At 41.7% G+C, this 27884-nt stretch overlaps 1 protein-coding gene across 2 annotated transcripts; it reads left to right on the top strand.

Annotated features, from left to right (window-relative positions):
• The first annotated feature begins 1285 nt into the window (after positions 1-1285).
• On the top strand, positions 1286-27884 carry LOC133464883 (aminopeptidase Ey-like). 2 transcript variants are annotated; one of them, XM_061747077.1, is made up of 20 exons: positions 1286-1901; positions 6269-6411; positions 8564-8703; positions 9368-9494; positions 10578-10732; positions 10821-10934; positions 11721-11864; positions 12863-12928; positions 13033-13098; positions 14485-14657; positions 14801-14877; positions 17565-17698; positions 17851-17906; positions 19877-20024; positions 20141-20232; positions 23035-23145; positions 24535-24702; positions 26049-26189; positions 26321-26387; positions 27476-27884. In XM_061747077.1, the coding sequence occupies exons 1-20, from the start codon at positions 1312-1314 to the stop codon at positions 27623-27625; spliced, it is 2862 nt and encodes a 953-aa protein (XP_061603061.1). In that variant the 5' UTR covers positions 1286-1311; the 3' UTR covers positions 27626-27884. The 2 variants fall into 2 exon arrangements, with proteins under 2 accessions (XP_061603061.1, XP_061603070.1); XM_061747086.1 differs by having other exon boundaries at positions 1748-1893; positions 27476-27883.

Raw genomic sequence — 27884 nt, 5'->3', positions numbered from 1 at the left:
AGTCATAGCCTAATGTTACGAGAATAAAGTCGTAATATTACGACTTTATTATCGCAACAATATGACTTTATTCTTGTCATTTTACGACTTTATTCTCGTAATATTACAACTTTATTCTCATAATATTACGACTATATTCTCGCAACATTAGGCTATGACTTTATTCTCGTAATTTTATGACTTTATTCTCGTAATATTACAACTTTATTCTCATAATATTACGACTATATTCTCGCAACATTAGGCCATGACTTTATTCTCGTAATTTTACGACTTTATTCTCGTAATTTCCAATTTTTTTTTTGTCTTAGTTTGGCCCTAATACTCCATCGTACATTCATAAGACATTGTTAGGAATAATTTATGAATGTCTTGAATATTTTTTTATACACTGGTGACAAACACAGGAAATGATTTCATTCCTTATTATTATATCATTACTCAACATTTAATCTACTCCGACAGGTTGTTAAAAGAAAAATGTTTAAAAAAATTTGGTCTCATATTAAAAGAGACATTTTTCAGAAATATTTTCATGTCCCTTTGTGCGTATTTTATACATTGGGGACATTGGAGAAAGACAAAGTCATATGTATAGAGACTAAACCGAAGAGAAATGTAGAAAAAAAAACATAATTCATGTTAATTTTTTCAATTAAAGACTATTTTGGTGCTAGTACGTTCGGGTCGGGGGCCCGGCTGGTCTTAGACACAAGTAGGGGGACAAGAAAAAAAGGTTGGGAACCAGTGATCTAGAGAAACATGACGAGGTTTAGGAAAGATGTAAATACCATCCAGTGCTAATCTTAAATATCAAAGTTGGTAATTCAAGAAAGTATATTTAAAAAACACACACAGAAAAGTGAAGGTCTTTGTTGTTACAGGTCTCGTACATTTACGCCCCTTTGACCTCGTATTCATCTGCATGACTCACATGACTCCGTTTCTGCTAATGGATAAAAACAGGCGAGCATCTTTGGAGGGAACTGGAAGGAACTGTGGGATGGAGTTCTCCTTTCCGGTTGTACAGGATGGGGTGTACTGTGGTGGGGGAGATAATACGGGACGTCCAAACGTCTTTCCTTAACATTTTCAAGTGGGCCAGCTCTTATCGAGGCTGGGACTCTGATAGTTCTGTTATTTCACTGATAAGAAAAAGTATTTTTCAACACATTTGCAGCTCCGTCAACCACAGTAGACGCCGACCTCATCTCTGATTAATCAGCCAAACCTCACTGATGAGGGCGTAACTTTCCCAAAGCAGAGCATGAATCTCATCCTCCTGTCCTCTTCTTCCTCTCCGGTGGAGTCATGGGGAAAGGTTTCTACGTCAGCAGGCCGGCGGCGGTGCTCTGCGTGGCCGCCGGCGTCGGCGCCGCCGTGGTCATCGTGGCCCTCTCCGTGATCTACGCTCAAGAGAAGTCCAGGAATGTGGAGATGCCTCCGTCCGGGGCAGAGACGCCCGTCTCCACCACGCCTGCCCCCGCCACGGAGCCCTGGCAGCGCTACAGACTCCCCGACTCCGTGGTTCCCGTCTCCTACCACGTGACTCTGCGGCCGCGGCTGCAGCCCGACGAGGACGGCGTGTACGTCTTCACCGGAAACTCCACGGTGGTGATCCGGTGCACGAGGGAGACGGACCTCGTCCTCCTGCACTCCCACAAGCTGAGGCTCAGCGTGCAGGAGGGACTCCACGCCCGGTTGAGAGGCCTGGGGGGGGCCTCGGCACCCGCCCTGAGGAACTCCTGGCTGGAGATTCCCACCCAGTACCTGGTGCTGCAGCTGGACCGGCCGCTGCAGGCCGGCCGGAGATACGAGATCTACACCCAGTTTGAGGGGGAGCTGTCCGACGACCTGGGAGGTTTCTACCGCAGCGAATACCAGGAAGACGGGGTAAAAAAGTATGATCTTGTTGTTTTCTAATTACAGATGAATCAAAGATTTGATTTTATTGTCAGTAGATTCTGTTGTAGGAGAGACGGGTATCACTGAATGGTGGTTTATTCCTTTTCACACTTAGGCCCCGTTTACACGTAGCAAAAACGGTGGTGTTTTCATGCGTTTTGGCCGTTCGTTTACACGAAAACGGAGCTCAGGGTACGCGGCGATGCGCGCCGTACGGTGTGCGTCGCCGCGTACCCTACGCCGTAGGCTCTGCGTTGGTGTAACGCGGAACCATAAATCAGCCTTAACTGGACACGTGTCATTTGTTGATGTTCTTTCCAGGATTCTGATTGGCTGGCATGACGTTAACAGCGTATTTAATGCGGATTCATGTAAACGAAGAGATTTTGAAAACGATCTTGTGTAAACGATGGAATTTTTAAAAACGTAGAGGGGGAAATATCCGTTTTTGTAAATACCCGGCTATGTGGAAACGGGGCCTGATACTGGAAATGGAGACCAGAGGAAAGATCTAGCCCGGTCCTGTCCAGCTCTGACCTTAAAAAGTGAACATGCAGCCTAAAATGCAACCTGATCTCACAAAAATCTGTGAAATGCCCACGACCTCTCACCACTATTTTCCGTGGTATATACACGGAAAATGGTATAATTCCGCGTGAGCACTGTCTTGGCGCCAAATTAAGCCAGCCCAAACCCAGCTCTCAATATAAGCAGGGTGTATCTTGGTCCAGGTGTGCAGACAGATGTTTTTGACAGTGTTTCCAAGTCTGATTCAACCCGTAGCTGGCCTGCCGGCTGATGTAGGATTTCAAGTGGAGGTTGGTGTCGTTCAAGATGTGACAGAGCAACAGTTTGTCTCTAACACCTAACTGCACGCGAGCGTCCGACTATCGCGTCGCGCTGCGTGACATCGAACACTCTCTGTCCTGAAACACTGAAAGCGTTATGGGCCCCCACGTTATTTTGATTGACAGCTGAAACGCGTTTTTTCCTCGCCGCACTACCCGCCCCTGCGCTCCTAAAGTGGCAGCACCTCGCGACGCGCTGATTGACTGGAATCCGCGCAGCTCAGCGAGGTCGACGGACGTGACAAAGCGAGCGCGACTCCCATTGGTCAGTCTCTCGCTAAGCAGAGACTGGTATCACATTAAGGTAAATGAAAAAGACACAAGTTTTAGATAATAAGTTGTGAAACGTCCAGCTCTCTGTCCATCTCCCTCCAGCAGCTGCCACTTTATTGAGGTTTTTGTAGTGAAATGAGGAGGAATCATACAGATAACTTCTCATTTCAACTAACTGGATCAGCCGTTCCTCATCCGTGACCGTTTCCTACAGCGCTTTCAACCGGCTTTCAACGCGACCGACAGGAAGAAAATAGAAGCAGGACGTCCGACAAATGTTCAGCTCAAAACGCTGCGTCGCTGCGTCCAGTTAGGACAGTCCAATAGAAAATAAAGCAATGGAATTGATTTTGTCGCATGCAGTTAGGACACGGTGTAAGAGTGACAGCAGTCCTGCAGGATTCCTGCCTTGGCCTTACCTGGCTGACCGACCAGTTTACCTGAATGGTCCGGGCTGTGATGACGCTCCGCCGACGGCTGCAGCTTCCATGGCGACCACATGGACCTTCTGCAAGAACACACAGATCTGAACTGATTACTTGTTTTCTTGTATTTGTTCTGATGTGTTAAATATCAGATTGGGGCCGGTAGTCTGAATGCAGATATTAAGTGTAATGAGATTTTTTTTTACTAAAAAAGAGACATTTTAACTAGAAATAAGAGAAATATTCCTGGTAAGATTTTGAGTTTTTGCAGTGTAGCCCAAACACAAGCAGCAGCAAGAAGCAACAAATGAGCAGTTGGCACTAATTACTTCCCACCAAAATCTGTGTGAAAATGCTCGAGGCCACTAACAAGCAAAACTCTCGTTTATATCACGTCTCAGGCCTGAAGAGAAGGTTTATTTCATATTGTGAAGAACGGCTCTTAAATCTAGTCGTCAATCATATTATGTTTTCAGATTGATCTTTTTTTTTTCTCCTCATTCATACCATCCCGTAGAAACGGTTCCACATCAGCTGCCCCAGTGGTACCAGTGCAGGGTGACCCATCAACAATAATTCAGTTCATTAGGGCCCGAGCACTGACAGTGCGAAGGCCCTATTGTATCTGTAGGATTTTTTTTTTTTTCTGGTTTTTTCTTTTCTTGTTATGGGCATGCCAAGTAGTGGCATGACCATATTGCAATCGTCCAGAATGGCCAAAATGGCAATGTTGCTAGCATTTTGCTAACAAGCTAAAGTCGCAAAAGTCCCACGTCACACCAGCGGGTGTACAGCATGACCCCGCTCGGATGTGGAAAAAAAAAATCCCCAAAAAATAAAACACGCCCGAAAAACCTGAAAAATTAAGGCGATATATTAGTATACAGAAAAGGTTTCCCTTTTCTTCCTTATTATTCCGCACTCTTTTTTCGTCCGTTAATACGGCCGGAACGTGCACCCATGCATATGGCATACACCGTTAGATGCGTCGCCATCGTGCCTCGATGGGCATTAATTTTCTCAGTCAAAAGTGTTACCGTGGCAACAATAGATGCCAAAAAGCAAAAAAAAAAGGCAAAAATTTGGACGCTTATTGCTCGGCCGAGTTTTTGCGATATTGACTTTTAATTTTTTTTTTTTCCGTTTGACTTTGGACGCTTGTTGCTAGGCAACAGGTTATCGTAGAGACATCGTACAAATGTTCCCCGACTCGGCACGCTGTGGACTTAAAGATATTAAAATTTCATGAAGCTGTGATTTAGGGAAATTTTATGTCAAAATCCATGCCAAATGGCCCCATTCATTCGGATGGGTTTTTTTACGATGGGGGAAAAAAAAACCTATCCGTTAACGTAGCCTGAACCGGAACTTGCACCCATGTATGGCATACATCATTAGATGCGACTCCATCGTGCCCAAAGTCCCCAAAGGTTTATTAACAATCTAAACTACACCCCCTGCAGCAAGCACTGGAATTAATGCAATACAACCGTAAACACCTCAAACTGACATAGAACCGCCCCGAACACAACCACTACAGCCCCAAACCAAAGCAGCGAGAGGGGACGAATGGGCGGTAGGGCATGCCCATATCAAAATTTCCTGAAATTTTCTAGTTATTTTTATTTTTCCGACGAAAGGAGGGCCTTTTTTCCCCCTAAACGTGCCCCAAAAGTCACCAAGTTTTGCACCAAGCCAGGCCTGGCGAAAAATGTGATATTTAATGGTTTGCATTAATGGGCGTGGCCTAATGGCTCAACAGCGCCCCCCGGAAAACTTTGTTCCTCAAGCCCCTCAATACGGTTTGACGTACATGCACGAAAATCGGTACACACCTGTATCATGTCACAACTTAAAGAAAAGTCTCTTGGCGCCGAAACCCAACAGGAAGTCGGCCATTTTGAATTAATTGTGTAATTTTGGCGCAATTTATGCCATTTCTTCGGCCGTTTCTTCGCCCGAACCGTAACGTGCACCCAGGTGTGTTATACATCAAAATGTGCGTCTCCATCCTGCGACGATGGGCATTACTTTTCTCTTTCAAAAGCGTTACCGTGACGACGCTAGACGCCAAAAAGCGCACCCCCCCTTCATCTGATTGGTCCATATTTGATAGTTCCTACTTTTTGCCAGAACTTTTGAATGGTTTGACATAAAGAGTCGTGGTGGTGTCATCGGACTTAGTTTTCAGTCCTTGACCTTTATTGGTGAAAATTGCACGTGCGAGGGCCCGTTCATCGCTGCTTGCAGCTTTAATGTTCTATTTTATTCTGTAATTCCCCACATGAAATCATAAACTTAACTTCAGAATTACCTTGTTGGTCCAGAAGAAAAGTAAATAGGTGTCATATTGATGCAGAACTAATGACAGCTAAATACTCTGGTAATCCCTGGTAAGCAACGGCGTGTCAGGCTTTGACATTCCCCCCAGTCTTTGAGTTTCTGTTCTGCCCCGCCTGTGTCCCATCTGCCCTGATTGTCTGCACCTGTGTCTCGTTGTGTCTCGTTATCCCCTGTGTATATCTGGTCTTGTCATTCCCTTACCATTCTTGCTCCTTGTGTTTCCGTACTGTGCTTCACTCCATGTTTCCTGTTTTTGCTCCAGGTTTTGATCCCTGTTTCTATTTTTTGGTCCTGCCAAGCAGCGCTTTTGTTTTTTTTGTTTTTTGGTCCTTGCCTTTTGTTAATAAATCCTTGTTTTTTGAGAACTCCTGCCTCCGGCCACTCTCTCTCCTGCATCTGGGTCCTCACCACACCAGCCTGACACGGCGAGGGTTTCTCTCGTTGGACTAATATCTGACTCTCCTGCTCCGTCAGAGTGGTGGCCACGACTCAAATGCAGCCCACAGACGCCAGGAAGGCCTTCCCGTGCTTCGACGAGCCCGCCATGAAAGCTGTGTTCCACATCACCCTGATCCACCCCCCGGAGACCGTGGCTTTGTCCAACGCCATGAACTACGGCAAGTCCCCGCTCGCCCCCCGACCCCGAGGCGACCCGCCTCCTCTTTAGCTTAAAAAACGTTTGAATGATGAGAAATCTACAGAGCCCCTCTGGTGACATTTGAAAAAAATAAAATAATGCGTGGCCACGCATCAATAACTTGTGGCCACGCATTAATAACTCGTGGCCACGAGTTATTAATGCGTGGCCATAGTTATTAATGCGTGGCCACAGTTATTAATGCGTGGCCACCAGTGGCGGCCTTTGGCATCAGGGGGCCCGTTTCAATATTTAACATGGGGCCCTATTTATTACTATATTTGCCAGCTATGTGTCCTGCGTCCGTGACGCATTATAAGCTGAAAGAACGCAGTAAACGCATCCATGCGTGACGCATGGATGCGTTTACTGCGTTGGTGTTATTAGAGTGGGCGGCAGCCGCTGCTGTAGTCGGTGCAGATGCTGGACCAAAGAAAGAGGTCACTTTCGGAAGACTACTGTTACCTTTCTTAATTTCCAGTCCTATCTCCGAACCGTAGTTGGGAGAGCTGGTATTTAAATACGGTTTCTGGCTCGTTGCTGGTAACCAGCGGTTGTCTAGGAGTCCGGGGAAAGTGAAGGAAAAAAGGACTGAGGAAAAATACTGTCCGTGCAACGTTGCACATTTAATTACAAACTTGTAAAGAGCAAACAAAACACGTGAGGGCCGACGACTGAAAGCTAACGGAGGACACACTGAAAAGTAACTGAACACGTGTACCGGTCTTCCACACGCGCACACCTGCATCTCCCTCTCTCTCCTCCGCTGCACCCACACGTCTCACACACACACACCCGAACACAGACACACACACACACACACACACACACACACACACACACACACCCGAACACAGACACACACACACACACACACACACACACACACACACACACACACACCCGAACACAGACACACACACACACACACACACACACCCGAACACAGACACACACACACACACACACACACACACACACACACACCCGAACACAGACACTGCCTTAAAGGGGACCGGGCTGGCCGGTAACACTACTCACAGCTTTCTTTTTTATATCTGCTAATTTTTGCTTTTCAGCACCACTCTGGTATGTTCGTTTCATTTTTCTTGGATGTTAGCTGGTTAGTTTAATGGCGGGTAGTGATTTATTATTGTGTCTTCCTTGCGCATTTATTTTTTTGTCAGTCAGTTGGGGGCCCCCTGGTGGCCGGGGCCCGTTTCAACTGAAACGGTTGAAACATAGGTAAGGCCGCATATGCTGGCCACGAGTTATTAATGCGTGGCCACGAGTTAGTAATGCGTGGCCACGAGTTATTAATGCGTGGCCACGAGTTATTAATGCGTGGCCACGAGTAATTAATGCGTGGCCACGAGTTATTCATGCGTGGCCACGAGTTATTCATGCGTGGCCACGAGTTATTCATGCGTGGCCACGAGTTATTAATGCGTGGCCACGAGTTATTCATGCGTGGCCACGAGTTATTCATGCGTGGCCACAGTTATTAATGCGTGGCCACAGTTATTAATGCGTGGCCACGAGTTATTCATGCGTGGCCACGAGTTATTAATGCGTGGCCACGAGTTATTCATGCGTGGCCACGAGTTATTCATGCGTGGCCACGAGTTATTCATGCGTGGCCACGAGTTATTAATGCGTGGCTACGAGTTATTAATGCGTGGCCACGAGTTATTAATGCGTGGCCACGAGTTATTAATGCGTGGCCACGAGTTATTAATGCGTGGCCACGCATTATTTAATTTTTTTCAAATGTCACATGTTATTAACACTCGCCATGACAATACTCTTGCTCTTTAATATAAATAGACTATAATTACCGTTATTAATGATGAATAACATCCCACCAAGGAAGTTGCATCCACGAAGTCCAGACAGTAGGTTATAATGACATCCACGAGTAAAATAATGCGTGGGCACGAGATACATAATGCGTGGCCACGCATTAATACCTCGTGGCCACGAGTTATTAATGCGTGGCCACGCATTATTTAATTTTTTTCAAATGTCACCAGAGGCGCTCCGTAGAAATGTGCCCTTGATGACCTTTTATTATTGCAGCTGCGAACATAACGGGCCGCCCCGTATCTCTGCTCTGCTTCATCTCCACCCAGACCCCGTCAACATCACCGTGGACGGCCAGACCTTAATCCAGACCAGATTTAAACCCACCGAGATCATGTCCACCTACTTGCTGGCGTTCATTGTGTGTGATTTTGCGTATGTCTCCACGAACCCGGAGGAGGATGTTTTGGTAAGTATCTCCTGAAGCACCAGGTCATAAACACTTGTTTCAAAGGAGGAAAAACATGCAGATGCTTTGAATCAGCTATTCAATATTCCCATTTCTATTATAACTCTTTTGCATATTATATCTTACTTTGTTTCCCCTTAATCTGATGGTTAGTTTAAACTGTGACCCTGTGAGTTCACGAGCTGAAACAGAATGACCTCTGAGCCGCGACGCAGAAGCAATAAACTTTAATGTGCTACTGTCTCTGAACTCAGACAGAATTAATTATGAAAACGTGTGCAGCGGTAGTATCTGCTCTGAATTGTGAAGTTTATTTCCTGATGGGGGGGAAATCACCGCTGGAGGAGGGAGGTGAACCTGCCGGGCCTATCAGGAGACCCCGAGGGAATCCCTGCTGTCGTACTTTTGGAGGAAATGAGTCAGATTGGAACATATTCTGCACATTTCAGCTCTTTTTTAACACTTTTGATTTGAAGGATGAAACCACATTTAATAATTTAAATAAGCTGCTGTTAATGCTGCTGCTGCTGCTGCTGCTGCTGCTGCTGCTGCTGCTGCTGCTGCTGTTAATGCTGCTGCTGCTGCACTGCCGCCCTCTGCAGGACTCAGAGCTCAGAGCTCGGCTCAGCGGGTCACAGCAGTGTCCGTGTCCCCCCTCTCCTAGATCCGGGTCTGGGCTCGCAGGAAGGCCGTGGAGGACGGCCAGGGGGACTACGCCCTGGAGAAGGCCGGACCCATACTGGCCTTCTTTGAGAAGTACTACAACTCCTCATACCCCCTGAGCAAGTCAGGTAGGACACACACCCAGGGGGACCGGATTATCATCTGAGATGACCTTTATGATCCAGATCTTAGACGGCCCAAAATCCAGGCTCAAAACAAAAGGTGACCGAGCCTTTGTAGTGGCTGCCCCTAAGCTGTGGAATAGCTGCCACTAAACATTAGATCTGCTCTGACCCTGCACTGTAAAAAATCTTAACAAGAATATTTGTCTCATTTTCTAGTTAAAATGTCTCATTTTTAGTCAAAAAAATCTCATTACACTTAAAACAAGAGTCATTACCAGAAGAATAACTTGTTATTTAACAATTTTCACCTGTTTCAAGTAAATTTTCACTTGAAATAAGTAGAAAAATCTGCTAGTGGGACAAGATTTATCTTCTCATTACAAGCAAAAAAATCTTGTTCCACTGGCAGATTTTTGTACTTATTTTAAATTTTTAAAAAATGTTTATTTAAATCTCATCACACTTAAAACAAGACTCATCACTGGAAAAAACAACAATTTTCACCTGTTTCAAGTAGATTTTCATTTTAAATAAGTAGAAAAATCTGCCAGTGGAACAAGATTTTTTTGCTTGTAATAAGAAGATAAATCTTGTCCCACTGGCAGATTTTTCTACTTATTTCAAGTGAAAATTTACTTGAAACAGGTGAAATTGTCAAATAACAAGTTATTTTTCTGGTAATGACTCTTGTTTTAAGTGTAATGAGATTTTTGACTAAAAATTAGACATTTTAACTAGAAATAAGACAAATATTCCTGGTAAGATTTTGAGTTTTTGCAGTGTAGAGGTTTTTAAGTCATCTTTGAAATGGAAATTTCTTTTCATTGGCTTTTGGTGTACGGGGAGTAGTGGCCTACATCTGTGGTTACTGTGAGAAGTGATTGCGCACTTTGTGTGTCTGTTGTTTGTGGTCTATTTTTTATTACTATTTTATTGATCACCCTAGTACATTAGTGATTTCATTGTTTCTGCACTTTGTACTGTATTTTCTTTTGGTATTGTTTCATTTTAATATATACCGTACAGCATTTTGGTCGACCTTGGTTGTTTTTAAATGTGCTATATAAATAAAATTGCCATTGACAGATCACGTTGCTCTCCCCGACTTCGCTGGTGGAGCCATGGAGAACTGGGGGCTCATCACCTACAGGGAGACGGCGCTGCTGTACAACCCTCGGGCGTCTTCCAACGGAGACAAGGAGTGGGTGGTGTCGGTCATCTCCCACGAGCTGGCTCACATGGTACAGAGCGGTACAGAGCGGCGTCCAGCCCCACCTGCCCTCGCCGATGCCTCTGAGAGCCTGCCCAGTAACCGAGGTCTGTCCGCAGTGGTTCGGGAACCTGGTGACCATGAGGTGGTGGAGCGACCTGTGGCTCAACGAGGGCTTCGCCACCTACATCTCTTACCTGGGGGTCGACTACGCCGAGCCGACGTGGGATATGGTGAGTTTGGTCCTAGAGCTGGGGATCGATTCAAATGTCAAGAATCGGTCCGATTCCGATTCTTAAGATTCAGAATCATTTATCAAGATTTGATTCGATCCAATTCGATTAGATTCCAATATTGATTTGGGTTAGTGTTATTAAAACTGTTTTTTCAGCTGTTGCATGAATGATATGACTGTAGTTCTGCAACATATTAATACTAGTATTATATTGAGATTAAACAGCAAGTATTGCAGCTAATGATGCTGTAAGGACCAATCAGCTCCCAGAATGCTGATAGAACTGAAACAGAAACATCGTGGGTCAGAATTACCAAACAGATCCAGGAGGAAACAGAGACGCAGGAAATCAGTTTTATTTTTTCCCACATTCCTTTTTTATTTGTTCCATTTTCGGTCTATTTCGGTTTTTAATTTTTGAGCATTTGGTTTTCTAGCATTTTATGCAAATGTAACCCCAAGACAATATATAAAGTAATGAAAATATGCAATTATAACTGAAAACTTTATTCATACCTTTAAACATATTTAAAGGCAAAAACATGGCACCAGTTACTCTTATGTCCAACAAAACATTCCTTTTTTGGGCATAAACAAAAAAATACCAAAATAAATCGATCTTTAGACATACAAATCGATTTTTAGGGATTAATTTGAGAATCGATTAAGAATCGGAAAATCGATTTTTTTCAACACAGCCCTATTTTGTCCTCCTAATGTGGCCTCAGAAACACGTTGATCGTCTTTATCCGTCACGTGTGACGTCAATCTGCCTGATTTGCAGAAGGATTTGATAGTACTGAACGAGATCCTCCAGGCGATGGCTGTGGACGCGTCGGCCGACTCCCGCCCCCTCTCTTACAAGGAGGACGACATCCTGACGCCCGAGCTCATCAGATATCTGTTCGACTCCATCACGTACAGCAAGGTGAGTCCTAACAACGATCCAGAGCAGAGCTGGGTAGTAACGAGTTACATTTACTCCGTTACATTTACTTGAGTAAGTTTTGTGAAATGTTGTACTTTTAGGAGTAGTTTTGAATCACTATACTTTATACTTTTACTTGAGTAGATTTGTGAAGAAGAAACTGTTCCTCTTACTCCGCTACATTAGGCTACGTTGAGCTGTTACTTTTCTTTTATCCCTTTTATCCACGTACGCGTCAATCTCATGACATCACTGAGTGATTCTTTGGGGAAAATGTTAGTTTTTGCATGTTTTGTCACATTTACACAGATTCAAACACACACAGAGTTTCTATGAGTTCATGTTTGTTCTAGTTCTGCTGGTTAAAAAAGAAAAGTACAAAGGCTTGAAATTTTGTGCTATTTGTGCTTAATTTATTTCTTTATTCTTTTATTTTATGTATTTTATTATTTATTAAACTACTTGAATTTACTTTAAGATTATTTTAAGTTAAGCTATTTTTTTTATTTTTTATTAATTTTAATTTATTTTATTATTTTATTGATTTAATTTGCCTGAAGATGATTATTTTATACTTTTGTCTGTTTGAATGATTGTGTTAAAGTACTGAGTAACTGTTGAGTAACGTCTGATTTATTTTTTTAAATCAGACGTTACTCAACAGTTACTCAGTACTTGAGTAGTTTTTTTTAGTATTTTTTTTACTTTTACTCAAGTAATTATTTGGATGACTACTTTTTACTTCTACTTGAGTCATATTATTCTGAAGTAACAGTACTTTTACTTGAGTACAATTTTTGGCTCCTCTACCAGCTCTGATCCAGAGTCTGATCTCAGCTAATGAGTCAAACAGATCTCTCTGTGATGAGGTGAGACCTTCCCCCGACGGCGTGAATGACATCACACACTCATCACTGCTCTGCGTTAATCCATCCTGTAATTGCTCCATCGTAGCTCATACGTCTCCCAATAAAACTGCTAATAGTTTGTCATTCCAGGGAGCTGCAGTCCTCAGGATGCTCTCGAAGTTCATCACGGAAAGTGTCTTTTTGAAAGGACTTCATGTTAGTATGAACATCTAAACTAAATTTGATCTGTTAATGTGGTTGTGTAACAGTTTAGTCGTCTGCATCTACCTCTTAATTGAGGAGTTATCTTCTCTTCACAGACTTATTTAGAGGAGTTCAAGTATAAAAATACAGTATCCACAGATCTGTGGAAGCACCTGCAAATGGTAAGATACAGTAGCTTTATTAGTACACTCTGGTTGTTTTTTATTTCTAAGTCACTAATGCATGAAATCGCAGACCTTAATCTGTAACACGGAAGCAATTTAGTTCTTTAAAACATTCCCCTTTTGCTACTCATACTGTTATATCTGATGGTCTCATATATATATATATATATATATATATATATATATATATATATATATATATATATATATATATATATATATATATGTGTATATATATATTTTTTTTTATTGTATGAGTCAATAAAAAAAAGATCAATTTGCAATAAATAAATATTAAAGAAATTAAAAAATATTACATCAAAAAACTTAGACCTGAAATGAATAAATATTAAATAAAAACATTCAACCTGAAATAATACATAAATATTGAATAAAAAACTGAAAACTGAAAAAAATCAACAAATCCGAGTCACACTGCACCTGTCTGATTGGTCAGATGTCGAGTGCCGTCAATCATAACAGAGATATATATATGTACATACTGTATATATATATATATATATATATATATATATACATATATATATATATATATATATATATATATATATATATATATATATATATATATATATATATATATATATATATATATACAGGACTGTCTCAGACTGTCTTAGAATATTGTGATTTTCTGTAATGCAATTAAAAAAACAAAAATGTCATACATTCTGGATTCATTACAAATCAACTGAAATATTGCAAGTCTTTTATTATTTTAATATTGCTGATCATGGCTTACAGCTTAAGAAAACTCAAATATCCTATCTCAAAAAATTAGAATATTCTGGGAATCTTAATCTTAAACTACATGTGTGTAACTGTAACAGTTATATAGTGTATACAGCATTTAAGCTGAAGTATGAAAAATACAGTCACTTGAATTCTAGTTTTCTGTACAACTATAGATAATTCATGCTTTGTCTTGTTTATTTAATTTCACCAGTCAATTATTTACATTTTGGACACACTAAACATTTCAAATAGGTAATATTTGAAATGTAATATTTAAGCTTTTATCACTTTTGTAATGTCATATTTCTCCTCACAACTTAAAAGAGAATCTGGCATTGAGAACATGAAAAGATGAAATCTTCCATATCTCTTTTCTTGCATCATTCCATTAACAGTCTGTCTGATCCTTTTCGTCTTTGGTCCTAACGACGCAGCGTCCATTTCTTTCTCAATACGATCTAAGATACAGTTTGGGAGGTCCAATCCAAATCAATTTTGGACAAAATGACACACTTTTACCCAATAAACTACAAAAACCTGGAGGATATTATGGATCTTCTGAAGTCATCATCCCAGTTTACATACATATATACTCTGTTATAATGATTTTCTTGCTCCCTTCGTGAGGCGGTGGATGAAGCCGGCATCTCCCTGCCCCGCCCCGTGGAGGACATCATGGACCGCTGGGTGAAACAGATGGGGTTCCCGTTGATCACCATCGACACCCAGACCGGAACAGTCTCTCAGAAACACTTCCTGTTGGATCAGGACTCCGTGGTGGAGAGACCCTCCCAGTTCAGGTAAGGTCCAGTTCTTAATGGATCAGGTCTGCATGCATGATACCTTTTTATTTATTTATTTTAATCACATTTATTCACCTTTTTCTTTTTGTTCCTATTGTTTTTATTCACGTTTATGTGTGGCTGGACGAATGTGGTTGAAGCTATGAGTGGTTTGTCCCCATCACCTGGATTAAAAGTGGTGGAGCTGAGCAGCAGTTCTGGCTTCTTAGCAACCAAGGTACGAAAGCCACCACACCAGAGAACCACCTCCTCCACCTCCACCTCCTCCATCTGCTCGCTTTATATGTCAGGACATTTAAAATATCGTTAACACAACGATATAGTCAACACAACTTTGTGCAACCAATAACACCGTGCATGTTGCATCATCGCATGTCAACATGCAGAGGTGCCGTGTCGCTAACTAAGGCCCAGTCCCAATCCCCCCCTACCCCTACTTTTCAGTCCTAACCCTACATTTTGCGCGTTCCCGTGAGGGTAATGGTGTCCCAATTCCTCTTTGCATGTAGCGGTGGTGCACATATCGAGGGTTAGGGGGCATCAATTTAGCCCTACAGAGCGAGGGATTTCAGATACTGACTCCCTGATCGAGGGCCAGAGAAAATTTCCCAGAATGCTTTACGTCGTCATTTGCAGACTGAATCAAAAAAAAAAACATGGCGGACATTTATTATTTTTTAGTGAATAAAATCAATATTTTGAGTTAGTTTCTGCATAAAAATGCGTTTTGATTACATTTCTAGCGAGAAATATATATTTTACTTTCATAATATTCACTCAGTGAATGTATATAATCACTCGCTTGCCCGTTGTTGCGAAGATCACGCCAGAATAAAGGCTGATTTATGGTTCCGCGTTAAATCGACGCAGAGCCTACGGCGTAGGGTACGGCGACGCACACCGTACCCTACGCCGTAGGCTCTGCGTCGATTTAACGCAGAACCATAAATCAGCTCCCGAGCCGGCGGCTCTTCTCATCCCGAAAACATCGGAGCAAATTTCTTAACAGGCGTTATTTGGATAAACTGAGCCCAGGTTGGGGATCTTAACGGTTACTTTTACGCATGAAAAAATATTAAAACTTAATAAAGTGGCATATTAACAGCGCTACAGCTGAAATTAAAACAGCTTTTATCTCTGGGCTTCCTGATATGGTGTGACGTTTGTGCAAACGTAACTACGCAGTCGCTTACGTACCCGAACGTAAACCACGCAGTGACGGAGCAAGTGGTGTCCCAATCCCTAGGGAACATTACAAGGGCCCTACTCATTTTTAGGGCTAGTGGTAGAAAGTAGGGGGGGGATTGGGATTGGCCCTAAGTACACACACATTAGAGGGCTAAGCACCAGCATGTGCATGTGTGTTGACACAAAGCCACGGAGGAAAGACATCAGCAGTGATCTCAGTGAAGAAATGGTTGCTGCTGCTCATCCGTTTGGAGTTTATCAATCAAGTATTTACAAGTGGAAAACATTCAATATAGATCGTAATTCTTCTTCAGACCAGAAGTCAGCAAGCTCACTGTTAGGACAGAACACGTAGTTACTGTATCTAAACCCAAGAGTGATATTTCACTCTGCTTGGGAGAGGACTCTTCAGATGGGATGGTTTCAGGCCTCATTTGCAGAGGTAGCAGAGCTCACAGACACGTCTATCTGTTGGTAAACCTGACCGTCTTTTTATGGTCCACACCAGAGTAGGTGAAACTATCGGGGGAAGACGATCAGACAGAAGTATCAGAGGGAGAGGCAGACAGGGAGGGGTGGAACTGAACACAGAACAGGCCTGAAAAACAGCAAAAAAAAAAATCTTACACAAAAATAAAGTCAAGGAAACATAACTCTTAAAATCAGCATAAAGACAAGAATGTGACTGAAGACTCATTCATGTCGTTGCCTCTCTGTTCACCAGTGCTTTTCTGTTTTCTTGTGTTTGTTTCTGCTCTCATGTCCCACGTCTGCTCCTTTCTGAAATGTGCTTTCTAAGTTCTGGATAAATATACATCATGATTAATATATTTTTATTATATTTTATTATATTAATTATAATTAATAATTATATATATATATATATATATATATATATATATATATATATATTTATATATATATATATATATATATATATATATATATATATATATATATATATATATGTGTGTACAGTACAGACACACTTCCCCATTTGTTTGAAAGGTATGTCCAAACTTTTGGTCTGTACTGTATATATATTCTCCTAACTCAGGGGTCGGCAACCCGCGGCTCTAGAGCCGCATGCGGCTCTTTAGCGCCGCCCTAGTGGCTCCTGGAAGTTTTTCAAAAATGATTGACCTTTTTTCTCTTTTTTCCTTTTCTTTCTTCTTTTTTCCTCTCTTTTTTTCCTACTTTTTCCTTTCCTTTTTAATCTCGATATTTTGACTTTTTTCTCAAAATTTCGACTTTTTTCTCAAAATTTCAACTTTTTTCTCAACATTTCAACTTTTTTCTCAACATTTCAACTTTTTTCTCGACATTTGGAATTTTTTTCTCGACATTTTGACTTTTGTCTCAAGATTGTACTTCAACATTAATCTTGACATTTCTACTTTTTTCTCGAAATTTCTACTTTTTTCTTGACATTTCGACTTTTTTCTCGAAGTGCATAATGAAAAAAATAATCTTCCCCAGTTCTTACTAATATAGAAACATGCAGCATGTGTTTCTTCATTCTAAGGTTTATACAAGACTTTTCATGTTTTGCGGCTCCAGACATATTTGTTTTTTGTGTTTTTGGTCCAATATGGATATAAAACATGTTGGGTTGCCGACCCCTGGTCTAACTGATATGTAAAACCGTTGAATTTAAAATGAGTAAAGATAAGCTGCATGAAAGGTTTCCCAGCTTGTCCACCTGCGTGTAACCAGCCAACAACACGGACCTGGCTCTGGGCCCGTCCGGGTGGCTGCTGGCCAACGTGGACATGAAGGGCTTCTACCGGGTCAACTACGACGCCGACAACTGGGAGCGTCTGCTCGCCAAGCTCAACTCAAGACATCAGGTACGACGCGCGCTACGACGCTCACTACGACGTTAACTACGACGTTAACTACGACGTTTACTACGACGTTTACTACGACGTTTACTACGACGTTTACTACGTCTCTGCAGCATTTTCTAAACCACCACCCTCTAAACTCTCTCACCGCTCAGGACATCCCATTAATCAACCGCGTTCAGATTATTGACGATGCCTTTAATCTGGCAAGGTGAGGACATAGTTTATAAAAAATACAGGACTGTCTCAGAAAATTAGAATATTGTGATGAAGTTCTTTATTTTCTGTAATGCAATTTAAAAAAACTAAAATGTCATATATTCTGGATTCATTACAAATCAACTGAAATATTGCAAGCCTTTTATTATTTTAATATTGCTGATTATGGTTTACAGTTTAAGATTAAGATTCCCAGAATATTCAAATTTTTTGAGATAGGATATTTGAGTTTTCTAATATTAATATTAATCATTTCTAATATTGCTGATCATGGCTTACAGTTTAAGAAAACTAAAATATCCTATATCCTAAATTAGAATATTCTGGGAATCTTAATCTTAAACTTTAAGCCATAATCAGCAATATTAAAATAATAAAAGGCTTGCAATATTTCAGTTGATTTGTATTGAATCCAGAATTTATGACATTTTTAGGGCCCGAGCACTTGCAGTGCGAAGGCCCTATTGTATCTGTAGGAATTTTTCTTTTTTCTTTCTTTATTTCTTCTGACGAAAGGAGGGCCTTTTTGCCCCCCTAAACGTCCCCAAAAAGTCACCAAATTTTGCATGCAAGTCAGGCCTGGCGAAAAATTTTATATTTAATGGTTTGCATTAATGGACGTGGCAAAATGGCTCAACAGCGCCCCCTAGAAAACTTTGTGCCTCAAGCCCCACAATACGGTCTGTCGTACATGCACGAAAATCGGTACACACCTGTATCATGTCGCAACTAAAAGAAAAGTCTCTTGGCGCCATGGCCGAAACCGAACAGGAAGTCAGCCATTTTGAACATTCTGCATTAATCGCGTAATTTTGGAGCAATATATGCCATTCCTTCGAGAATTAATACGGCCCGAACCGTAACGTGAACCCAGATGTGTTATACATCAAAATGTGCGTCTCCATCCTGCGACTACTCGCATTACTTTTCTCTTTCCAAAGTGTTACCGTGGCGACGCTAGACGCCAACAAGCGCACCCCCCCTTCATGTGATTGGTCCATATTTGATAGTTCCCCAAAAGGCACCAAATTTTGCACCCAAGCCAGGCCTGGCGATAAATTTGATATTTAATGGTTTGCATTAATGGCCGTGGCAAAATGGCTCAACAGCGCCCCCTTGAAAACTTTGTGCCTCAAGCCCCACAATACGGTTTGACGTACATGCACGAAAATCGGTACACACCTGTATCATGGCACAACTTAAAGAAAAGTCTCTTTGGGTCATGCCCGAAACCGAACAGGATGTCGGCCATTTTGAATTAAACGTGTCATTTTGGCGAAATTTATGCCATTCCTTCGGCAGTTAATTCAGCCCAAACCGTAACGTGCACCCAGGTGTGTTATACATCAAAATGTGCGTCTCCATCCTGCGACTACGCGCATTACTTTTCTCTTTCAAAAGTGTTACCGTGGCAACGCTAGACGCCAAAAGGCGCGCCCCCCCTTCATCTGATTGGTCCATATTTGATAGTTCTCCAAAAGTCACCAAATTTTGCATGCAAGCCAGACTTGGCGATAAATTTGATATTTCATGGTTTGCATTAATGGGCGTGGCCTAACGGCTCAACAGCGCCCCCTAGAATACTTTTATCTGCCATAACTTTTGAATGGTTTGACATAGGAAGTCGTGGGTGGTGTCATGGGACTCTGTAATGAGTCCTTAAGCTTCGTTGGCCTTAATTAGCCCCGCCCCTTCTTCTGATTGGTTGTCCCGATTTTCTGCTATAACTTTGGAATGGTTTGACATAGAGAGTCGTGGGTGGTGTCATTTCTGATATGCTTATGGGGGGCGGTGGCCGTGAGTACGAGGGCCCGTTCATCGCTGCTTGCAGCTTTAATTGGTATTGTAATTGCATTACAGAAAATCACAATATTCAAATTTTCTGAGACAGTCCTGTAATGCAAAATTCTGTTAAAGATGTTTAAAGAAGTGCAGTTTCATGAATATGTGTCTGATGTTCAGAGCGAAGGTCGTAAACATAACTCTGGCTCTGAGGACGACCCGGTTCCTGCACAAGGAGGTGGAGTACCTGCCCTGGGACACGGCCACGCACAACCTGGACTACCTGTTCGTCATGTTCGACCGCAGCGAGGTCTACGGGCCCATGCAGGTCCACAACTAACACGTCATGGATAGATGAGTTGGGATGGGGAGTGTTAGCGCTGTGCAGATTATAGCAAATATAACTCTTGCAAATGGATTTAATATTTCATCTTCATCCTTTAGGCTTACATTAAAAAGCAGGTCACCCCTCTGTTCCGGTACTTCAGAGATCTTACTCTCAACTGGACAAAGATCCCAGAAAAACACACCGATCAGTAAGGACTTTAAAATGCTGCCTGTTTCAAACCGTGTAATAATTTCTTTTCTTTCCTTTTGTGACTGACACCCGTGGGAATAATGTGTGATTAGCGATGAACACGCTCATCTTCTGTTCTTTTCTTTCCTTTATTGTAATAAAGGTTTATCATGTATAACTGTATGGAGCTAGAACAGTCTCATAATTGACAAATGCACAGGACAAGTTTCACACATGCACAGAACAATTCACACGTGCGTAGGAGAAGATATACAAATGTATTTTTGATGCACACACAAATATAACCTGATTTACAAGTTTTTTTGTCTGTGAGCTGCGCTGGATTTGTGTGTGACTTTTGAGACTCCCCTGACGTGACTCGATCCACAAATATGTTTTTTTTTAACACGGAAGGATCTGCAACCAATCAGATGTCTTCCTTTGTTTCAGCCAATCATAAGAGCGCACCCCACGTGGGAGACGCAGAGCAGTGGATAAAACACGACTTACTCTAAACCAATCAGATTAAAGGGGCGGATACACCTGCTGTTTGAACTGCGTTAGCACCGTTCACTTAGAAAAGTGATGAATATTTGCGGCCAGAGCCAGAACGCGACCTGCAGCAATATTCACCCCCGTCATTTGACGCGTCAACAGGCTCGTTCTCCTGAAAGACACCCCTAGTTCAAATACAGAAATATCTCTGCTGTTTTTCATCATCAGTTGCTGCATCGGCAGGACTTGGAGTGCAGTCTCCTGACGGCTCTGGTTGAACAGCCCCACAAACCATCTTTGATCACGCTGTTTTCTTTACCGAGATCACAAGAAAAGCAGAACAGTGACCTCCTCTCCATCCTGTTTATTTATCTTTTATCTCCTGTTGCTGTTTATTTATCTTTACTCCACCAACTCGAAATATTTATCACTTTTCTAAGTGAACGCAGTTGTATCCGCCTCTTCAATCTGATTGGTTGCAAATCATTCCGTGTTAAAAAAAATGTATTTGTGGATCGAGTCACATCAGGGGAGTCTCAAAAGTCACACGCAAATCCAGCGCAGCTCACAGACAAAAAAACTTTTGTAAATCAGGTTATATTTGTGTGCGCATCAAAAATACATTTGTTTATATACCAAAAAACCTACATGCCCCAAATGAGTCTTTTTTGGAAAATATTCTCAAACAATCCATTCCGCAAAGATTTATCTCTCATGTTTATGAAACCTTTGGCCTAAATTCTAATTACTCTACTGATCACATCCGTAGGCAATGGCAGAGTGATATGGATTGTGAGATAAATGAGGATGACTGGACAGCAGTTATAAGAAATACACTCACTATTCTGAGCTGTAATGCTGATAGAGAGAGACAATTTAAAATATTACATAGACTCCATTTTACACCACTACTGAGGAGCAGACTCGGTCTGGCCTCTCCTAACTGCCTTAAATGTGACACTGAAGTGGGCACATATGTACATATGTTTTGGAAATGTGTAAAGGTACAAAAGTTCTGGGGAGAAGTGAAGGATGAAGTGGTTACTTTGGTTGGATATGATTTGGAACTGTCACCTCTGCAGTATGTTTTGGCAGCTAAAGCAGACAGTGCAAGAAATGCCCACAATGCTAAATTGATTGGAATACTCTTGTACATAGCAAGGAAGTCTATTCTCACTTTCTGGATTTCCAAGGATGCTCCGACACTGGACGATTGGTATAAGGAAGTACTGAGAGTACTCCCTCTGGAAAAACTGACCTATACCCTCCACGACAATGTCAAGGGATTTATCAAGATATGGCAGCCCGTTCTGGACAAAGTGGACCCCCTTGGAGTGAACTTTGGTTTACCTAGCTAACATGATGTGAAATAACTACAGCATGCCCTAGCAATTCGGACATCATTATGCCAGTCTGATGGTGTGTGTTTTGTTTTGTCTAGTTTTTATTATTTCCGTATTTGTCTTACTCTGCCCCACTACTACTTTTTGTTTTGTTTTGTGTGTTTTTTTTGTCTTTTTTTGTTTTCCTTACTGGGGTAGTATGTCTGTTTAGTGTGTCCTGCTGAGTTGTGTTCTCCCATTAAAATGTTCAATTTTGGGGAGAAAAAAAAAAAAAAAGTGGTTCTATAGAAGTGTTGAACAGATATACTTGTAATGCTGTCAGAACCTTAATAAAGAGAATTAAAAAAAAAAAACAACCAAATACTCAAAAATTTAAAACCGAAAAAGACCAAAATTGAAAAAATATAAACGGAATGTGGTAAAAAATAAAACCGATTTAATATGAAAAAAAAAATACATTTGTATATCTTGTCCTACGCACGTGTGAATTGTTCTGTGCATGTGTGAAACGATGTGTGTATTTGCAAATCGGTCTGTGCATTTGTCAATTATGAGACTGTTCTAGCTCCATATAAATGTGCCTAAGAATATTGTGCAAATGTGACACACCTTTCGTAACTAAATGTTACCTCTCTCGTGCTGGGTTTGGACGCGTTAACCCTTTTCCCACAGTCGTCTCATCAAATCTCTGTTAAGATGCCGCTGTTCCCGTTTAACGACACGAGTTCAACGATGAGTTCAGACATGCACTTTTACCAGACGTGACTCATGCGCCGATATTCTGCCTTGTTGTGAGTGTGAATGACCCTGAGGCGGAACAACTTAAAAAGGGGCCACCAAGGCAGCGCTCAGTTTAGATTGAACTCCTTTCAAGTCGGTGCAAAAACATTTGCTAAAATGCAAAAGATCTCTTATAGAAAATCTTAATAAATCTGTCATGTTTCATTATGTCTCCCTTACCCTCCTGATTCTTCCCCGTCCAGGTACAACCAGGTGAACGCCGTCTCCCACGCCTGCAGTGCAGGAGTCCCGGGCTGCAGGGAGCTGACAACCGGCTGGTTCAAACAGTGGATGAACGACCCTCGGACCAACAAGTGAGTCCAGTTTCTGCTGCTGTAACTTTCCTTGTATTCTGGCACTTTTCCACCAGCACCTACTCGGCTCTACTTCATCTCAGCTCGGCTCAACTCGGCCTGGTTTCTTTTCCATAAAAATTCAGCACCTGGAGCAGAAGTAAGAGGTTGGAGAAGCTGCTGTTTACAGTACAGTAATAACCAGGTAATACCATGGTAATTACACTGTAATTACCTAGTAGTACCTTGTATTTACAAGGTAATAACATGGTAACTACCAGGTAATTTACCCAGTAAGTAATAGGTAATTATTACGTATTTTCTTGTACCATGTAATTATGTGTATTTACCATGTAATAACATGGTAAATACCTGGTTGTTTAAACTAAACATTACTAGGTAATTACAAAGATATTAGGAACTATGAGGGAAATTACAGGTATTTACTAGGTTAATATTGGTAACTACCAGTCAATTTACCATGTAATTACTCTGAAATTACATGAATTATTTATATTTATATATATATAAGTACCAGGTAATTACTAAGTATTTTTCTGCAAACTACCAGTAAAAAATGTCTGTACTTATTGGGTAAATACTTAGGAAATAGAATTACTGGGCAAGTAACTACAAGGTAAGTACCTGCCAATCACCAGGTAAAACATGGTAACTATCAGGTTAATTACAAGGTCAATAGAGTCATTTACACCCTCGGGGGTACCTGCACCAATCCATTGATAATACATGAATCAATAATGAATGGGTAAATACCCGGTAGTTATCCATGAAATGTATAGTAAATACAAGGTAACTACATGGTCATTGAAGTGTAATTAGCTGGTAACTACCTCTAATATAGGTTATAATTTCCATTACATGGTACAAGAAAATACGTAATAATTACCTAGTACTTACTGGGTAAATTACCCGGTAGTTACCATGTAATTACCTTGTAAATACAAGGTAATTACAGTGTAATTACCATGATATTACCTGGTTATTACTGTACTGTAAAAGAAAGGGTTACCTTTAATTCTCTCCTCAGCACCAGGTTTATGAACATCTGCACCTCAGAGTTGGATCACCAAACAGACTTCTGCTGCCGTTGCTGGTGGAATAAAATGAACAAGAATCTCCGTCAGAGTCTCTAACTCTGACGTCACGTCCTGACTCAGACGTCTGACTCCAACCCCCCGACCAATCGGTGGCCTGGAGTGTGATGACATCACAGCCCGACTAGAACCTCAGCAGAGTAGTTACAGAAAAGTATCGACTCGGCGCGGTTAGACCTCTAGTGGGAAAGAACCAAATGGAGTGGAGTTGAGCCGAGCTGAGTAGGTACTAGTGGAAAAGTGTCGTTACTTTGTGACCTCACATCCTCCCTCTCCCCTTTCCAAACCCCTCCAGCATCATTCCCAGCCTGAGGTTGACGGTGTACTGCAACGCTGTGGCAGCAGGGGGGGAGGCGGAGTGGGACTTTGCCTGGACCATGTACAAGAACTCCAGCGTGGCCTCAGAGGCTGAAAAGCTCGCACATGCTCTGTCCTGCAGCAGGAAGCCCTGGCTGCTTAACAGGTCGGTGGTTACCTGCCGGCTCACGTTTGCTACTTCACCGTATTTGCTCTCTTTTGTACGGAGCCCCTCTGGTGACATTTGAAAAAAATTAAATAATGCGTGGCCACGCATTAATAACTCGTGGCCATGAGTTATTAATGCGTGGCCACAAGTTATTAATGCGTGGCCACGAGTTATTAATGCGTGGCCATCCCACCAAGGAAGTTGCATCCACGAAGTCCAGACATTAGGTTATAATGCCATCCACGAGTAAAATAATACGTGGCCACGCATTGATTATCAATGCGTGGCCACGAGTTATTAATGCGTGGCCACGAGTTATTAATGCATGGCCACGAGTTATTAACGCGTGGCCACGAGTTATTAATGCATGGCCACGAGTTATTAATGCGCGGCCACGAGTTATTCATGCGTGGCCACGAGTTATTAATGCGTGGCCACGAGTTATTCATGCGTGGCCACGAGATAATTAATGCGTGGCCTCGAGTTATTAATGCATGGCCACGAATTATTAATGCGGGGCCACGAGATAATTAATGCGTGGCCACGAGTTATTAATGCGTGGCCACGCATTAATTATCTTGTGGCCTCGAGTTATTAATGCATGGCCACGAGTTATTAATGCGTGGCCACGAGATAATTAATGCGTGGCCTCGAGTTATTAATGCATGGCCACGAGTTATTAATGCGTGGCCACGAGATAATTAATGCGTGGCCTTGAGTTATTAATGCATGGCCACGAGTTATTAATGCGTGGCCACGAGATAATTAATGCGTGGCCACGAGATAATTAATGCGTGGCCACGAGATAATTAAGGCGTGGCCACGAGTTATTAATGCGTGGCCACGAGTTATTAATGCGTGGCCACGCATTAATTATCTTGTGGCCTTGAGTTATTAATGCGTGGCCACGAGTTATTAATGCGTGGCCACACATTAATTATCTTGTGGCCTTGAGTTATTAATGCATGGCCACGAGTTATTAATGCGTGGCCACGAGTTATGAATGCGTGGCCACGAGTTATTAATGTGTGGCCACGAGTTATTAATGCGTGGCCACGAGTTATGAATGCGTGGCCACGAGTTATTAATGTGTGGACATTAAAAGCAGCAAGACATAATTGTACAGTAAATAAAATTATGAGAAAATAAGGTAAAATAATAATAAAAGCACAGGTTGCTAATTTAAGAGTACGCTTAAATAACGAATAAATGAAATAAAATGATAAGAAAAGAAGTAAAATAATAAAAAGCACAAGCTGTTAAAAATACAGCAGGTAAGTATTTAATTTAGGAGTACGCTTCAGTAAACAGTAGTTTTAATGTAAAACGTCTGCGTGTTCCAGGTATCTGCTGTACTGTCTGCAGCCGGAGAAGATCCGGAAGCAGGATGTTGCTTTCGTCATCGTTCACGTCGCAGAGAACCCCGTCGGCCAGCCCTTGGCCTGGGATTTCGTCAGAGCCAACTGGGACCACTTACTCAACCAGTGAGTTCTCTCTTTATTCGGAAAATATGAATTTATGATATGAAACAACTTTTATTACATATTCCATACTTGAATCCTGGAAAAAATTATCTAAACCCTCAATCTCTCTTTTTTTCATGCTTTTTCCTCAGTCATGACTTTAATGCAATACTGAGCGGCGTCACCAAGCGTTTCTCCTCTGAGTTTGAGCTCAAGCAGGTACCGTCTCCACCAGGGACGTGCGCTGAGGTTCATGGTTGGTGAGGCACTGACTCCTTTAGTGTCAGATTTACAAATATAGAAACCAAAAAGCGAAAAGGGTAGCTTATTCAATTAGCTACTGGTTATTTCATATCTCATCAGCATTCTTCACAAAAAAACACACGGGCACACACGGTACATATTACAGATACGTAAGAAAAAACGTGCTTTTGCTCTACACCCTCCATGTGTTGGCCGTCGCAATTCTATAATCTATACAACATAAATGAGAGTATAGACCGGTGTACAAAACCACAGATTTACATTTTGACCTTTAGTGAAATATTCAGTTGTTTTTAAAACGTTTAATTCTGATACTTTAATCCATTTAATACAGATTGCTCAACAAAAAGCATCAAAAGAAAAAGAAAGAATAATTTATTTGAGGCCAGAATTTAGTTTTTAAATATTCTATTGTATTTTTCTTAGTCTAATCTCTTTTTTATAAGATTGAAATTAAAAGTGTTTGTACCCGTTGACTCACGTCCGCCCCCTTCAGGTGAGGCAGAGTATTGTCCGCCTCACCCTGGGCCTTTTTCACTGCGGTTTTATTTCCCATCTGCGAAACTAAATATGTCACTAACAAACATTAAACTTTAATGATTAAAGACATTAGCCAGACTGTGGAAAATCAGGTCAAATAAACGTATCTGCAAACTTTATATTGGGACATGCAGAGATACGGAAACCAGCGCCAATCGCACGTATCAGCCCAGTTATTGATGGATTGATCAATCAGAGGTGAAGCTCGGCTCGCTGCTGCCTCACCTCACGTTTCAGCCCCGTATTTGAACAGGAAATAGGCAAATTCAGCGATTTTGACTATAAAAATTGTTCGAAATTACATACATAAAGATCAGTGGACAAATTTTAATATAAATTTGATGTTATATTTATGTATTTTTTTACTTGTGATGCCTCCCTTGACCGCACGTCCCTGGTCTCCACCCTCTCCGTCATGTTTGATGTGATCGTCAGCATTTTCTCTGAACGTGACCCGATAGTCCCGCTGAACGTCTCTCGTCTCTCGTCTCTCGTCTCTCCAGCTGCTGCAGTTCATCCAGGAACACGGCCGGGAGTCGGGCCCGGCGGCCGGCCTGCTCGGCCAGGCGCTCATCAAGACTACTACCAACATGGACTGGGTGGCCCAGAACAAGGACGAGGTGCTGCACTGGTTCACCGCTGAAACATCCTAGACTTTAGCTAGAGAGATTTATTATTGAACATCAACTATATTTTCAAACTGATGGAAATATTTGTAATTTTTGATAAATGTTTTGATAAAACCTTTTTTTAATTGTTTTGCAATATTTGACAGCTTTACCTTGACCACACCTGCAGAAATGGGATTGTTTACAGCATTAATAACACACAAGACATTATGTACAGCCTTTTACATCAAAAAGACAATTTCACTAAATAAAACTATTCCTACTGTATACCTGCCAGAGTGTT

Source organism: Cololabis saira, chromosome 2, assembly GCF_033807715.1.
Source record: "Cololabis saira isolate AMF1-May2022 chromosome 2, fColSai1.1, whole genome shotgun sequence".
Taxonomy (NCBI): Eukaryota; Metazoa; Chordata; class Actinopteri; order Beloniformes; family Belonidae; genus Cololabis; species Cololabis saira.
This window is presented reverse-complemented; position numbering and strand designations above follow the sequence as displayed.

What these genes read in the sequence shown, in the direction of transcription:
- LOC133464883 (XM_061747077.1), top strand. Translation starts at nt 1,312, where the DNA reads ATGGGGAAAGGTTTCTACGTCAGCAGGCCGGCGGCGGTGCTCTGCGTG. An exon ending in CAGGAAGACGGGGTAAAAAA is followed by an intron (nt 1,902 to 6,268) that starts GTATGATCTTGT and finishes CTGCTCCGTCAG; the next exon opens with AGTGGTGGCCACGACTCAAA. An exon ending in TCTTTTTGAAAGGACTTCAT is followed by an intron (nt 12,929 to 13,032) that starts GTTAGTATGAAC and finishes TTCTCTTCACAG; the next exon opens with ACTTATTTAGAGGAGTTCAA.